The sequence below is a fragment of the Mixophyes fleayi genome, chromosome 6 (genome assembly GCF_038048845.1).
Source record: "Mixophyes fleayi isolate aMixFle1 chromosome 6, aMixFle1.hap1, whole genome shotgun sequence".
NCBI classification, from domain to species: Eukaryota; Metazoa; Chordata; class Amphibia; order Anura; family Limnodynastidae; genus Mixophyes; species Mixophyes fleayi.
Genome location: NC_134407.1, coordinates 1,049,474 through 1,066,261, shown reverse-complemented (window position 1 = coordinate 1,066,261; position 16,788 = coordinate 1,049,474). Strand labels below are relative to the sequence as shown.

Below are 16,788 nucleotides of genomic sequence, written 5' to 3'. Positions count from 1 at the left end.
CACATATAGAGATCAAGTCATTTCATTTCCAGCATTCGTGGACAGTGGAGCCGCTGGGAATTTTTTAGATTTAACCTTTGCTCATTCCTTGGGGTTCTCAGCTGTTCCTCTAGATTCCATAATTTCCGTATGCGGATTGGATGGGAATCGTCTCAACCACGGAGAAATTCATCATCGTTCTCCTCCTCTGCAGTTGAAGATTGGCGCTCTTCACTCCGAAATAATCTCATTGTACTTAATTCATTGTCCTTCAGTGCCTTTGATCTTGGGTCATCCCTGGCTAGCTCTGCATAATCCTCATATTGATTGGATTAGGGGCGAGATAATTAAATGGGGTCCTAAATGCTCTTCTTCTTGCTTGTCCCTGCCAATTAGGATTACCCATACTAGTTCTGAGTTTCTGCCTCCCCCGTACTTTGAGTTCCGGGACGTTTTTTCTAAAAAAGAAGCTGACACTCTTCCCCCTCACCGGGAGTACGGTTGTGCAATTGACATCATCCCGGGTTCTAGATTACCGAAGGGAAGACTGTACGCATTATCTCTTCCAGAGACCCAAGCCATGGAGTCATATGTAGAAGAAAATCTACGAAAAGGTTTCATCAGACCTTCCAAGTCGCCCGCTGGAGCAGGATTCTTCTTTGTGGCCAAGAAGGATGGTGGGTTAAGGCCCTGTATTGATTACAGAGGGTTAAATAACATAACCATAAAAAACACGTATCCCTTGCCACTCATCTCAGTCATCTTTGACCAACTTAAAGGAGCAAAAATTTACTCTAAAATTGATCTATGTGGAGCTTATAATCTGATACGAATCCGGAGTGGCGACGAATGAAAAATGGCTTTTAATACTCAGACAGGCCATTATGAATATCTCGTAATGTCCTTTGGTCTCAGCAATGCTCCCGCTGTCTTTCAAGATTTGATCAATGACGTTCTTCGTGAGTTCTTGGGCTCCTTTGTAGTGGTCTATTTGAATGACATATTAATTTTCTCCCATTCATTAAAACAGCATCGAGTTCATGTTCGGCAAGTTATTACAAAACTCCGTCATCATCTATACGCCAAGTTAGAGAAATGTGAGTTCGAAGTTACTAAAGTCACTTTCCTGGGATATGTGATCTCCCCAGAAGGCTTCGCTATGGATCCAACAAAGGTACAAGCAATCCTAGACTGGGTACTGCCCTCGAATCTTAAAGCCATCCAGAGATTCCTAGGATTTGCAAACTATTATAGGAAATTCATCAGTTCCTTTTCCATTCTCATTGCTCTCATCACTGCTCTGACTCGCAAGGGTGCTGATCCAAAAATCTGGCCACCTGCCGCAGTGTCTGCCTTTAAAGCTTTGAAACAGGCTTTTGTGTCTGCCCCTGTGTTGAGACATCCTAACTTAGACCTTCCATTTATTGTTGAAGTGGATGCCTCAGAGGTAGGAGTAGGAGCCGTGCTGTCACAAAAGGACCCAAAAAATCATAGCCTTCATCCTTGTGCCTACTTATCTCGAAAGTTTTCTTCCGCTGAAGAGCATTATGACGTAGGCAATCGAGAGCTACTAGCCATTAAATGGGCATTGGAAGAGTGGCACCATTGACTTGAAGGAGAAAAACATCTCATCACCATTTACACTGACCATAAAAACCTATCTTACGTCCAATCAGCCAAAAGGTTGAACTCCAGACAGGCGCGGTGGTCCCTTTTCTTCTCCCGGTTCCGTTTTATTATAACGTTTCGGCCTGGCTCGAAGAACCCTAGGGCAGATGCCTTATCCCGTAGTTTCATTTCGTGTCAGACTCCTACCACTGAGCTGTGTCCGATTGTTCCGGCCTCATCGGTTTTGATTGCATTCACTCAGGATTTTAGGAAAATTCTGTCACCAGCTCAATCGCAAGCACCTCCTGAAACCCCTACAGACAAACTGTTTGTGCCTATCCACCTCAGGAAAACAGTTTTTTCTGAATGTCACGACAACCAGTCTCCTGGACACCCTGGAATTGCCAAGACCACTGAAATCTTATCCCGGGCGGTATGGTGGCCATCTATGTCTGCGGATACTAAAGAATACATACTATCTTGTGATCTGTGCTCAAAAAACAAGGTTCCTCGGAAATCACCTACCGGGCTATTGTTACCATTGCCCATTCCAGTCAGACCGTGGACTCACATATCCATGGATTTTATTGTCGACTTACCTCCTTCCTCCGGGTGCAACACCATATGGGTTACTGTAGATAGGTTCAGTAAAATGGCCCACTTCATTCCGTTGTGTAAACTACCTTCAGCACGCAACCTAGCATCATTATTCATTAAACACGTATTCCGAAACCATGGTCTCCCTGAAAATATAGTATCAGACCGAGGCTCTCAGTTCATTGCAGCCTTCTGGAGGTCATTTTGCTCCCTGCTGGGTATTAATCTTAGACTGTGGATGGTAAGCAGATGACAGACTAACGGACAGACTGAGAGAGTGAACCAATCTTTGGAGCAATACCTACGATTATATATTTCTAAAAGCCACGACAACTGGGTGGACCTTCTCCCATGGGCTGAATTCGCCTACAACAATGCATGCCATTCGTCATCCCAACATTCTCCATTCTACTGCAATTTCGGATATCACCCCAGATCCAACTCATTGTCTTTCTTGCCTACCGATAAGTCTTGTGAACCTAGGTCTACGGCCACCCGGCTTAGAAGAATCTGGAAGTTGGTACATCAATCCTTGCTCCGAGCCTCTTTTAAGTCCAAAGCTTTTGCCGATCTTCACCGTTCCGCCTGTTCCTTTAAGTTTGGGGACTTCGTGTGGTTATCAACCCGAAACATCAAACTCCGCCAACCATGCAAAAAGTTAGGACCTAAGTTTATTGGTCCTTTTCCCATCCTGAAACAAATTAACCCAGTATCTTTTAAGCTGAAGCTTCCGGAATCATTAAAGATACCCAACACATTCCACTGCTCCTTGTTGAAACCCGTTCGCTCCTCTATGAAGTTCAGACATCAACGATCTTCTAAACCTCAGCCTCTGTCCATTGATGGACAGCAAAAATATGAAGTCGAGAAAATTTTGGACTCAAAAAAGGTCCAAGGACAAACTCATTTTCTTGTTCATTGGAAGGGGTATGGCCCTGAGGAGCGGTCCTGGGTGCCACAAAGGAGTCTACATGCTGACAAGCTACTTTTCGAATTCTTCAAAAAATTCCCGGGAAAACCTGGTTGTCGGGTTTCCCTAACCCCTCCTCAAGGGGGGGGGGGGGGTACTGTAACGAGCCGCGGCGGCTTCAGGCACCGCCGTGACTCGCTTACTCTGGTGCCCTCTCGTCCCGGCCGTCGTCATGACGACCGGGACATCACTTCCGCTATGTCCCGGCCGTTGCCAAGGCAACGGTCGAGACGCTCTTTGGCTGTAGCGCCGCGTCCCAGCACCTAGGTCAGCCGGGCGCGTGCGCAAAAGAATATTGTAATTATTGCCCAGCTGGGCCCTGTTCTCCTGTCCTCCCAGGGAGGGTTCCTATTGGTCCACACTAGTATTTAAGGCAGGAAGGGGCAGCCCTCCCTGCCGATTATAGTCCCTGCTTCCCAGTATACTACCCTGCTCGTTCTCTGGATATCCCCTGCTCGCCTGTGACCCCTGATCTTTGGCCTGGATACTGACACTGCTAGTTTGCCTAGTGTATGTATACATGTACGGGGGTTATATCCCGGTGTTTGTATACATGGAAGGGGGTTATATCCCGGTGTATGTATACATGTACGGGGGTTATATCCCGGGGTATGTATACATGGAAGGGGGTTATATCCCGGTGTATGTATACTTGGAAGGGGGTGATATCCCGGTGTATGTATACATGTACAGGGGGATATATCCAGGTGTATGTATACATGTACAGTGGGTTATATCCAGGTGTATGTATACATGTACAGGGGGTTATATCCCGGTGTATGTATACATGTACGGCGGTTATATTCCGGTGTATGTATACATGTACGGGGGTTATATCCTGGTGTATGTATACATGTACGGGGGATATATCCAGGTGTATGTATACATGTACGGGGGATATATCCCGATGTATGTATACATGTACAGGGGGTTATATCCCGGTGTATGTATACATGTACAGGGGGTTATATCTCGGTGTATGTATACATGTACAGGGGGATATATCCAGGTGTATGTATACATGTACGGGGGATATATCCCGGTGTATGTATACATGTACAGGGGGTTATATCCCGGTGTATGTATACATGTACAGGGGGTTATATCCCGGTGTATGTATACATGTACGGGGATTATATCCCGGTGTATGTATACATGTACGGGGGATATATCCCGGTGTATGTATACATGTACAGGGGGTTATATCCCGGTGTATGTATACATGTACAGGGGGTTATATCCCGGTGTATGTATACATGTACGGGGGTTATATCCCGGTGTATGTATACATGTACGGGGGTTATATCCCGATGTATGTATACATGTACGGGGGTTATATCCCGATGTATGTATACATGTACAGGGGGTTATATCCCGGTGTATGTATACATGTACAGGGGGTTATATCCCGGTGTATGTATACATGTACAGGGGGTTATATCCCGGTGTATGTATACATGTACGGGGGTTATATCCCGATGTATGTATACATGTACGGGGATTATCCCGGTGTATGTATACATGTACGGGAGTTATATCCCGATGTATGTATACATGTACAGGGGGTTATATCCCGGTGTATGTATACATGTACAGGGGGTTATATCCCGGTGTATGTATACATGTACGGGGGTTATATCCCGGTGTATGTATACATGTACAGGGGGTTACATCCCGGTGTATGTATACATGTACGGGGGTTATCCCGGTGTATGAATACATGTACGGGGGTTATATCCCGGTGTATGTATACATGTACGGGGATTATCCCGGTGTATGTATACATGTACGGGGGTTATATCCCGGTGTATGTATACATGTACAGGGGGTTATATCCCGGTGTATGTATACATGTACGGGGGTTATCCCGGTGTATGTATACATGTACGGGGGTTATATCCCGATGTATGTATACATGTACAGGGGGTTATATCCCGGTGTATGTATACATGTACAGGGGGTTATATCCCGGTGTATGTATACATGTACAGGGGGTTATATCCCGGTGTATGTATACATGTACGGGGGTTATATCCCGCTGTATGTATACATGTACGGGGGTTATATCCCGATGTATGTATACATGTACAGGGGGTTATATCCCGGTGTATGTATACATGTACGGGGATTATATCCCGGTGTATGTATACATGTACAGGGGGTTATATCCCGGTGTATGTATACATGTACAGGGGGTTACATCCCGGTGTATGTATACATGTACGGGGGTTATCCCGGTGTATGTATACATGTACGGGGGTTATATCCCGGTGTATGTATACATGTACAGGGGGTTACATCCCGGTGTATGTATACATGTACGGGGGTTATCCCGGTGTATGTATACATGTACGGGGGTTATATCCCGGTGTATGTATACATGTACGGGGATTATCCTGGTGTATGTATACATGTACGGGGGTTATATCCCGGTGTATGTATACATGTACAGGGGGTTATATCCCGGTGTATGTATACATGTACGGGGGATATATCCCGGTGTATGTATACATGGAAGGGGGTAACTTTTTTTAGGAAGGTTATGGGGGCTCCCAGGCAATAAATATAGTTTATTGGGGAGTGGACAGGATGGCAGATATAATATAATCTATATGGCATATTTAATATATATATGTGTGTGTGTGTGTGTGTGTGTGTGTGTGTGTGTATTATACACACACACACACTATTTTTTCTTTCAAATATTTTAAGTTAATATATATGATATTTTTTGCGCGAATGCAAAAAGTGCTGTGTAATACGGTGGTACTATATAATTAAATGATAATAACATACCATATACAACATAGAATATACCATATTCTACGTTGTGTACCATATATCTAATATAATATAGTATGGGCCTGATTCATCCAGCACGCATCCCGAGTGCACCTTGCGATTAGTATTAAATGGCCTCTAATAAAGGTACGGTCAGCGCTACTAGCCTCTACGGTAATTATTCCATGTGAGCAGCACAAATATGGAGTTAACCACGTTCCTATCACAGATAATGTATTGAGTAGTTATTTGGAGCTCAACATACCTTTTTTTTTAGGATTATAATGAATCACACGTAGGTTATAGAATCATTGTTGGATAATATATAGAATATAATATCTATTGTGTGATTAATTATACAATGATCCTAATTACACACCCATGCTATTTTAATATAAACAGAAATAACTGTTTAATAAGTCAGAATAATTAATGTATTCTATTGCCAATGTGACCTGTTGTTGTGGGTCACATCTAATAATACGCTGTGAATTCACTTGGTTCTGTCTACAGAAAGTGGATCACTATTGGTCCAGTTATGTGTAATGATAATATCTAACCAGCTACCTTTATTCAGAGGTGTTTTCAGCTTTCTGTGTAATCAGTGTTCTTCCCCCGATGTCTTGCGCTGACTTTCTGTTTGCGTCTCGTAACGACTCGTTGTAGTTCTATCTCAGTCTCCTCCCCGGTAGCTTCCACTCAAAGGATTGAAGGCGAGAGGGGAAATTGAAAGGAGAACGTTGTGAAGTCTGTAAAAACTATTTATTTTTTCCCCGCTTCAAGGTTACATTTACTTTTATAAAAGTTTTAAAATCACATCTCTTAATAAGAAATTCTTGGCGATCAATCCCTGGATATGAATTAGTTCTCGTAGCTGACAGATGATTTCCTGTTTATTAGTATCACACTCGTGGATCTGGAAATGTTAATTCATAAATCTCTAGAAAGATGTAACTGTCTAACTTGTTGGAGTATTGTCTGTACCCAACGCGTTTCATCCGATCTCGGCTCATTTTCAAGGCAGTGTGGATTCATGAGAAGTCGTCCTTTAATACTGATCTTAATTAAGTAATTAATTCACATGTGAGGTGTTGAAAACTATTTATCAGCATTATTGTGTCATGAATGTGGATACCTGGCATAATGTACTTTTAAAACACTGACAGTAAAAGCCATCCAGATTGAAAATGGCATAAAACATTAAGTATAAGCATAATTCTAAGCTCCTTCTACATATAGGAATCTGGTTCATCCATTAATGTTTTGTACGTGAGCACTTTGTATTGAATGCTGCCCACAGATATGTTTAACAGAGATATCCATCGTAGAGTAATCTAACAAAGACGGGCAATGTTTCACTTCATCTCTATAAAATACTGCAGGTTATAATATGGACATCGGATATGTGGCTGGCCTCAAGTGACATCACACCATTATATATATTTATTGATCATGAAATAGGAATTGGAAGTGTAGAATATTTCCTTAAGTCGGACAGGAATCTCAAGTCAGAACAGATCCATTTTATAATACAAGGGATACAACTTATCCTGGAGCACAATTATGTATTGTTTGAGGTTTTTTACTATTAACAGCAACAAGGAACAGCTATGGGTACCAGGTTTGTGCTGAGTTACGCAAATATATTCATGAGGGGGATTCCATATGGAGTGGTCACAGGCTCAGCGTGAAGCTGGTGATGTGAAGAAGGTATATAGATCATGATCTTCTTATGGAGAAGGGATCATGAATCCCTACAGGGCTTTCTCATTTACATAAATAACAATGAGATAAACTCACCACTCAGTGGAGTTAGGAACATATAGAATTCTTGGAACTAGATATTTATATTAAGGACAACAAAATTGAAACCAAAATCTACCAAAAAAACTTGTATGTGAATAGTTTTATATTTTTTATAAAAAATAAGTTTTATGACATTTTCAATCTGGATGGACATTTACTGTCAGTGTTTTAAAAGTACATTATGCCAGGTATCCACATTCATGACACAAAGATGCTGACAAATAGTTTCCAGTACCACACATGTGAATTAATGAATTAATATAAAGATCAGTATTAAAGGACGACTTCTCACGAATCCACACTGCCTTGAAAATGAGCCGAGATCGGATGAAACGCGTTGGGTACAGACAATACTCCAACAAGTAAGACAGTTACATCTTTCTAGAGATTTATGAATGAACATTTCTAGATCCACGAGTGTGATACTAATAAACAGGAAATCATCTGTCAGCTACGAGAACTAATTCATATCCAGGGTTTGATCGCCAAGAATTTCTTATTAAGAGATGTGATTTTAAAACTTTTATAAAAGTAAATGTAACCTTGAAACGGGAAAAAAAAAAATAGTTTTTACAAACTTCACAACGTTCTCCTTTCAATTTCCCCTCTCGCCTTCAATCATTTGAGTGGAAACTACCGGGGAGGAGACTGAGATAGAACTACAACGAGTCGTTACGAGACGCAAACAGAAAGTCAGCGCAAGACATCGGGGGAAGAACACTGATTACACAGAAAGCTGAAAACACCTCTGAATAAAGGTAGCTGGTTAGATATTATCATTACACATAACTGGACCAATAGTGATCCACTTTCTGTAGACAGAACCAAGTGAATTCACAGCGTATTATTAGATGTGACCCACAACAACAGGTCACATTGGCAATAGAATACATTAATTATTCTGACTTATTAAACAGTTATTTCTGTTTATATTAAAATAGCATGGGTGTGTAATTAGGATCATTGTATAATTAATCAAACAATAGATATTATATTCTATATATTATCCAACAATGATTCCATAACATACTTTTAATTCAATATAATACAACAAAAGTGTATGTTGAGGGCCAAATAAGTGCTCAATACATAAGCTACATTCAGTACTCTGCGCACTCCTGAATCCATCAAGGAACAGATCTGAAGATTTGTGCGCTGAGGAATTCCAGTGCAGGTCGCTCTGCTGTACTACGCGAGACGCTGCCGGATACGTCCAATACCTATGTACAGTATACATTTGCCAAAGAGTCCACAGAGAAATATAATTGAATTAATGTCACCTGCTAATAATAAAGGCATTAATGATAAAACAGTTAAAAAAAGTTTTTATTTTGTTTTCCATGAAATACATTTATTAGGATGTTGTTAATGACTACTGAGCATAAAATACATTTATTAGGATGTTGTTAATGACTACTGAGCATGAAATACATTGTTACAGCTGCTCCTGATTACAGACACGTTCTAGCTGTATACACAGCCGTCATCACTAGTAATCAGGACTTAGACTAACCCTGTAGCTGGAGCAAGAGATACGGCAGTAACACAAGTAACTGAGATGGTCAGAGCTGGATTCAGACGTGGCTGTGTGCGCTGGAGTTTGGTGCACCCTTATTGTACATTGACTAATGCCCTGTACACTCCTTGAAATCGTAGGCTGTTGTAAGTGTCCTTTGCGTTCAAAGATAGGGCTGCGTTCACGGACATATCTCCCTATTCTTGTCATGCACAGAGTGATTTACATACGATACGCTCAAAATCAGCAGTTATCTGCCTTGATGAACTAGGCCCTGTACCTCTACATAGGTTTACTTCTCACTCTACCAAAGTTGCTAAAAGTTACTCGTTTTATGTCTATAATTGATTAGAGTGACACTTTTGTCCTCTGCGTGTGCATTCTGTACACCTATGTAAGGTAGATTACCACAGTGCTGACCTGCGAAGCTTGCACTCTGTACACTGGGACCTGCGAGATTGTAGTGTTACTTCCTGTAATCTGTCTTCCAGACTGTTCTGTGTCCTCACAAGGTTGGAGGAAGCCAGGTGATCCGTCTCCCCAAGGACTGCACTCACATTACAATCTGCAGACCCCGAGCCCACCAGACTACAATGGAGGCCAAGATGTGAGTATTAATAGGGGTTGGAAGAGGGAATGATGGGTTAAGGACCCTTGTTTGGGGCACAGTTAGTTATTACACCTTGTAGATATTATGCTGCCCAAGATCTGAGACGTATGTGGGGGACCAATCATATACACACAGATATATACATATACCACAAGTTCTGTAAAGGTGTCCTGTGGTATCTGGCACCAAGACGTTAGCAGCAGGTCCTGTAAGTTACGAGGTGGTGGCTCCGTGGCTCGGATTTGTTTTTCCAGCACATCCCACAGGTGCTCGATCAGATTGAGCTCTGGGGAATTTGGAGACCAAGGGTTAAATGTATGAACATGCGGGTTCTTCAACACCCGCGTGTTCAGCGTGTTCGGCGATTAAATTTCAAGCAGCGCTGCATTGTAAAGGGAAGTTAACCCTTTACAAGGCAGCGCCGCTTGAAATTTAATCGCCGAACACGCTGAACACGCGGGTGTTGAAGAACCCGCATGTTCATACATTTACCCCCAAGTCAACACCTTGAGCTCTGTCATGTTCCTTAAACCATTCCTGAACAATTCCTGCAGTGTGACCGAGCACATTATCCTGCTGAGGGAGGCCACTGCCATCAGGGAATACCGCTGCCATGAAGGGGTTTTCTTGGTCTGTAACAATGTTTAGGTAGGTGGTACGTGTCAAAGTAACATCCACATGACTGCCAGGACCTAAGAATTCTCAGCAGAACATTGCCCAGAGCATCACACTGCCTCCGCCGGCTGCCTTCTTCCCATAGTACATCCTGGTGCCATCTCTTCCCCAGGTAAACAACACTCACGCACCCGGCCGTCCACTGGATTCATCAGACCAGGCCACCTTCTTTCATTACACCATGGTCCTTCAAGAACTGACTGCTCACTTGCTGTGTAATATAACCCACTCCGTGACATGCGCCATTGTAACCAGATAATCAGTGATTTGTCAGTGGTTTTAATTGTGTGACTGATTATTGTATATACGCACATATGTGTACATATATATAAGCACACACATCATAGATTTAATTCAGTTTATAACGGATCATGTTTTGGTTAGAGACAGGAATGACTGATATGATGTATGTACAGCGCCCTCTGACCATACTGCCGTGTAATAAGATGTATATACACCCGGATGTATTCCTGTGGTTGGGAGTGCTGCTGTTTCTGGTCCTCACACGTAGGTATTTTGTTATAATCTGTATTGCTGCTCAGTATAATCCTCATTCTACCAATCATCACGTAAGATACATATACACAAATGAGCAGTAACTGACAGCAACCAATCAGAGCTCTGCTTTCATTGTCTAACTGACTGTATAAATGGGAGCTGATCACACATGCCCTGTGTCTTGGCGTGTCTTCGGGTACATGTTAGAGCAGATTTCTACATAGCCCAGAACACGTATTGACAGGAACAGATCATTCAGCCTTCTGGGACAGAACAAGTAAATTAAATTAGCGCTTACCCAGCGCACACGTCTGTCAATCCTGCCAGGAAACATGCCCAGACATGACTGCATGTGACAGCTGTGCTGAGCATTAGACACTTGTCAGCGCTCCGCTGGGACTAGGTGACATCATACCCGGGGACCTGTTGTGTCCTCCCTCCCTGGATACATGATTATGTATGTTACATGCTACAAATGGACATTAGGTGACTGGCTGTATCCGAGATACGTGATAATAACATATCATTATGTATCATAGCGTGTTATGTCTGACACATCATCCCTCTACATGTAATATCCACGTTGTTCCTCTTACTGACCTCTGCAAAACACAGATTATATCCCTGTAACAAGAGAACATCATGTAAATGGGACTATGCGTATGCAGCAATCCCTCGTATCTGTATCCTCTCTACATCCTACCTACACTGTATGTATGAGCAGCCGCACAGTACCACTTCTTCTGTATGTGGGTGTGATTCTCAGTATCTGTCCTTATTCTGTATGTATGAGCACCTGCACAGTACCACTTCTTCTGTATGTGGGCGCGATTCTCAGTATCTGTCCTTATTCTGTATGTATGAGCAGCCGCACAGTACCACTTCTTCTGTATGTGGGTGTAATTCTCAGTATCTGTCTTTATTCTGTATGTATGAGCAGAAGCACAGTACCACTTCTTCTGTACGTGGGTGTAAGTCTCAGTATCTGTCTTTATTCTGTATGTATGAGCAGAAGCACAGTACCACTTCTTCTGTATGTGGGTGTAATTCTCAGTATCTGTCTTTATTCTGTATGTATGAGCAGCAGCACAGTGCCACTTCTTTTGTATGTGGGTGTAATTCTCAGTATCTGTCCTTATTCTGTCTGTATGAGCAGCAGCACAGTACCACTTCTTCTGTATGTGGCTGTAATTCTCAGTATCTGTCCTTATTCTGTCTGTATGAGCAGCAGCACAGTACCACTTCTTCTGTATGTGGGTGTAATTCGCAGTATCTGTCTTTATTCTGTATGTATGAGCAGAAGCACAGTACCACTTCTTCTGTATGTGGGTGTAAGTCTCAGTATCTGTCTATATTCTGTATGTATGAGCAGCAGCACAGTACCACTTCTTCTGTATGTGGGTGTAATTCTCAGTATATGTCTTTATTCTGTATGTATGAGCAGCAGCACAGTGCCACTTCTTCTGTATGTGGGTGTAATTCTCAGTATCTGCCTTTATTATGTATGTATGAGCAGCAGCACAGTACCACTTCTTCTGTATGTGGGTGTAATTCTCAGTATCTGTCCTTATTCTGTATGTATGAGCAGCAGCACAGTACCACTTCTTCTGTATGTGGGTGTAATTCTCAGTATCTGCCCTTATTCTGTATGTATAAGCAGCAGCACAGTACCACTTCTTCTGTATGTGGGTGTAATTCTCAGTATCTGTCCTTATTCTGTATGTATGAGCAGCAGCACAGTACCACTTCTTCTGTATGTGGGTGTAATTCTCAGTATCTGTCCTTATTCTGTATGTATGAGCAGCAGCACAGTACCACTTCTTCTGTATGTGGGTGTAATTCTCAGTATCTGTCCTTATTCTGTATGTATGAGCAGCAGCACAGTACCACACACTCCTAAGAATGCTTTTTTTCTTGTACATTCACAGTTCAAAATGTGCCAATCTCTAATCTCAGTCTCTGTACTTCCCACCCACTGATCCCCAGATCCCCCGTCTCTGTACTTCCCACCCACTGATCCCCAGCCCACCCACTGATCCCCAGATCCCCCGTCTCTGTACTTCCCACCCACTGATCCCCAGATCCCCCGTCTCTGTACTTCCCACCCACTGATCCCCAGATCCCCTGTCTCTGTACTTCCCACCCACTGATCCCCAGATCCCCTGTCTCTGTACTTCCCACCCACTGATCCCCAGATCCCCCGTCTCTGTACTGATCAGACACCGGCTCCTTAGTCTGAGTATTGTGAGCGGTGTGAACAGATCACCGACCTGGGACATAATGTGCACATGACACAGTCCTGATACTCTGAATATAACCCGGGATCACTATACACCGTATTCTTCTTATGTTACAGAGCTGCGAGCAGGGCCATGTCCCCGAAGAGTCCTGGGAACCAATCAGCAGCTGCCAACAGTGGAGGACGCTGGGCCAGGGTGAGTCCTTAGCGATGGAAGCGGGAGAGTATTCTGTGCCCCCAGAGACCGTCACTGCTCCCCTGGCACTGGTGGGAAAGTGATGCCAGTCATATTAATTAGCATCTTGTGTTATTGCAGCCAGGTCACAGGTAGATGTCAGCTTAACAAGTCTCCAGTGCTGGGTACAGAGCACATAATGGAATAATCATACCTTCATTTAAATGCCATTTACAGATGTGAAAGGTCTTTATCCGTTTGTGAATGAGCCAACTGAAAGCTTCTGGTTTAATGTGCAATTAGACGTCTGCATCGTCCTGTAATGATAAATGTATAGAAATGTCCCTCACACCTTCCTCTCTGGAAATATGGGTTGGGGCAAATGATCTGTATATAGAATTAGCTCAGGAGATCAGAGGAGTTGTTCTAACGTCTGACGTCAGGGAGAAAATCCCCCTCCCCCCCACCCCCCGGCCCATGAGGTCAATTAGATTAATCGATGAGATAGATACATATATGAATTAATTATAATTGATTTGTACCATCAATAATTTCTGCTGACTATAACTTGTGGCTAAAATGTTTCTTGTTTTTTGGTAATTCCTATAAGGTCTGTCGGTGCATCACATCCATATGTACATCTTATTCCAAGACCATTAATATGGCGTTGGTCCCCTCCGGTCTTCTGAGTAGTGAGGGTGGGCACTGATGTTGGGCGATGGTGAGGTCGGGCACTGATGGTGGGCGATTGTGAGGATGGGCACTGATGGTGGGCGATTGTGAGGATGGGCACTGATGGTGGGCGATTGTGAGGATGGGCACTGATGTTGGGTGATAGTGAGGTCGGGCACTGATGGTGGGTGATAGTGAGGTCGGGCACTGATGGTGGGTGATAGTGAGGTCGGGCACTGATGTTGGGTGATAGTGAGGTCGGGCACTGATGGTGGGTGATAGTGAGGTCGGGCACTGATGTTGGGCGATAGTGAGGTCGGGCACTGATGGTGGGCGATAGTGAGGTCGGGCACTGATGGTGGGTGATAGTGAGGTCGGCACTGATGGGTGATAGTGAGGTTGGGCACTGATGGGTGATAGTGAGGTCGGCCACTGATGGGTGATAGTGAGGTCGGGCACTGATGGTGGGTGATAGTGAGGCAGGGCACTGATGGGTGATAGTGAGGTCGGGCACTGATGGTGGGCGATAGTGAGGTCGGGCACTGATGGTGGGTGATAGTGAGGTGGGCACTGATGGTGGGTGATAGTGAGGTCGGCACTGATGGGTGATAGTGAGGTCGGGCACTGATGGGTGATAGTGAGGTCGGGCACTGATGGTGGGTGATAGTGAGGTCGGCACTGATGTTGGGTGATATTGAGGTCGGGCACTGATGGGTGATATTGAGGTCGGGCACTGATGGGTGATATTGAGGTCGGGCACTGATGGGCGATAGTGAGGTCGGGCACTGATGGTGGGTGATAGTGAGGTCGGGCACTGATGGTGGGTGATAGTGAGGTTGGGCACTGATGGGTGATAGTGAGGTCGGGCACTGATGGGTGATAGTGAGGTCGGGCACTGATGTTGGGTGATAGTGAGGTCGGGCACTGATGGTGGGTGATAGTGAGGTCGGGCGCTGATGGTGGGTGATAGTGAGGTCGGGCACTGATGGGTGATAGTGAGGTCGGGCACTGATGTTGGGTGATAGTGAGGTCGGGCACTGATGTTGGGTGATAGTGAGGTCGGGCACTGATGGTGGGTGATAGTGAGGTCGGGCACTGATGGTGGGTGATAGTGAGGTCGGGCACTGATGGGTGATAGTGAGGTCGGGCACTGATGTTGGGTGATAGTGAGGTCGGGCACTGATGGTGGGTGATAGTGAGGTCGGGCGCTGATGGTGGGTGATAGTGAGGTCGGGCACTGATGGGTGATAGTGAGGTCGGGCACTGATGTTGGGTGATAGTGAGGTCGGGCACTGATGGTGGGTGATAGTGAGGTCGGGCACTGATGGGTGATAGTGAGGTCGGGCACTGATGGTGGGTGATAGTGAGGTCGGCACTGATGGGTGATAGTGAGGTTGGGCACTGATGGGTGATAGTGAGGTCGGCCACTGATGGGTGATAGTGAGGTTGGGCACTGATGGGTGATAGTGAGGTCGGGCACTGATGGGTGATAGTGAGGTCGGGCACTGATGGTGGGCGATAGTGAGGTCGGGCACTGATGGTGGGTGATAGTGAGGTCGGCACTGATGGGTGATAGTGAGGTCGGGCACTGATGGGTGATATTGAGGTCGGGCACTGATGTTGGGTGATATTGAGGTCGGGCACTGATGGGCGATAGTGAGGTCGGGCACTGATGTTGGGCGATAGTGAGGTCGGGCACTGATGGGCGATAGTGAGGTCGGGCACTGATGTTGGGTGATATTGAGGTCGGGCACTGATGGGCGATAGTGAGGTCGGGCACTGATGTTGGGCGATAGTGAGGTCGGGCACTGATGGTGGGTGATAGTGAGGTCGGGCACTGATGTTGGGCGATAGTGAGGTCGGGCACTGATGGTGGGTGATAGTGAGGTCGGCACTGATGGGTGATAGTGAGGTCGGGCACTGATGGTGGGTGATAGTGAGGTCGGGCACTGATGTTGGGTGATAGTGAGGTCGGCACTGATGGGTGATAGTGAGGTCGGGCACTGATGGTGGGTGATAGTGAGGTCGGCACTGATGGGTGATAGTGAGGTCGGGCACTGATGTTGGGCGATAGTGAGGCGGGCACTGATGGGTGATAGTGAGGTCGGGCACTGATGTTGGGTGATAGTGAGGTTGGGCACTGATGTTGGGCGATAGTGAGGTTGGGCACTGATGTTGGGTGATAGTGAGGTTGGGCACTGATGTTGGGCGATAGTGAGGTCGGCACTGATGTTGGGTGATAGTGAGGTTGGGCACTGATGTTGGGCGATAGTGAGGCGGGCACTGATGGGTGATAGTGAGGTAGGGCACTGATGTTGGGTGATAGTGAGGTCGGGCACTGATGGTGGGTGATAGTGAGGTCGGCACTGATGGGTGATAGTGAGGTCGGGCACTGATGGTGGGCGATAGTGAGGTCGGGCACTGATGTTGGGTGATAGTGAGGTCGGGCACTGATGGTGGGTGATAGTGAGGTCGGGCACTGATGGGTGATAGTGAGGTCGGGCACTGATGGTGGGCGATAGTGAGGTCGGCACTGATGGGTGATAGTGAGGTCGGGCACTGATGGTGGGCGATAGTGAGGTCGGGCACTGATGTTGGGTGATAGTGAGGTCGGGCACTGATGGTGGGTGATAGTGAGGTCGGGCACTGATGGGTGATAGTG

General features: G+C 45.2%; 1 protein-coding gene across 4 annotated transcripts in view; it reads left to right on the top strand.

The window, feature by feature from the left end:
• Positions 1-16,788, top strand: part of LOC142160691 (uncharacterized) — a 109,238-nt gene that overhangs the window by 63,818 nt on the left and 28,632 nt on the right. For all 4 annotated transcript variants that reach the window (XM_075215560.1, XM_075215559.1, XM_075215558.1 and 1 more), the window contains 2 exons: positions 9,749-9,864; positions 13,397-13,475. In XM_075215560.1, coding sequence (XP_075071661.1) covers positions 9,749-9,864; positions 13,397-13,475 — 195 coding nt within the window. The remainder of the gene's footprint in view (positions 1-9,748; positions 9,865-13,396; positions 13,476-16,788) is intronic.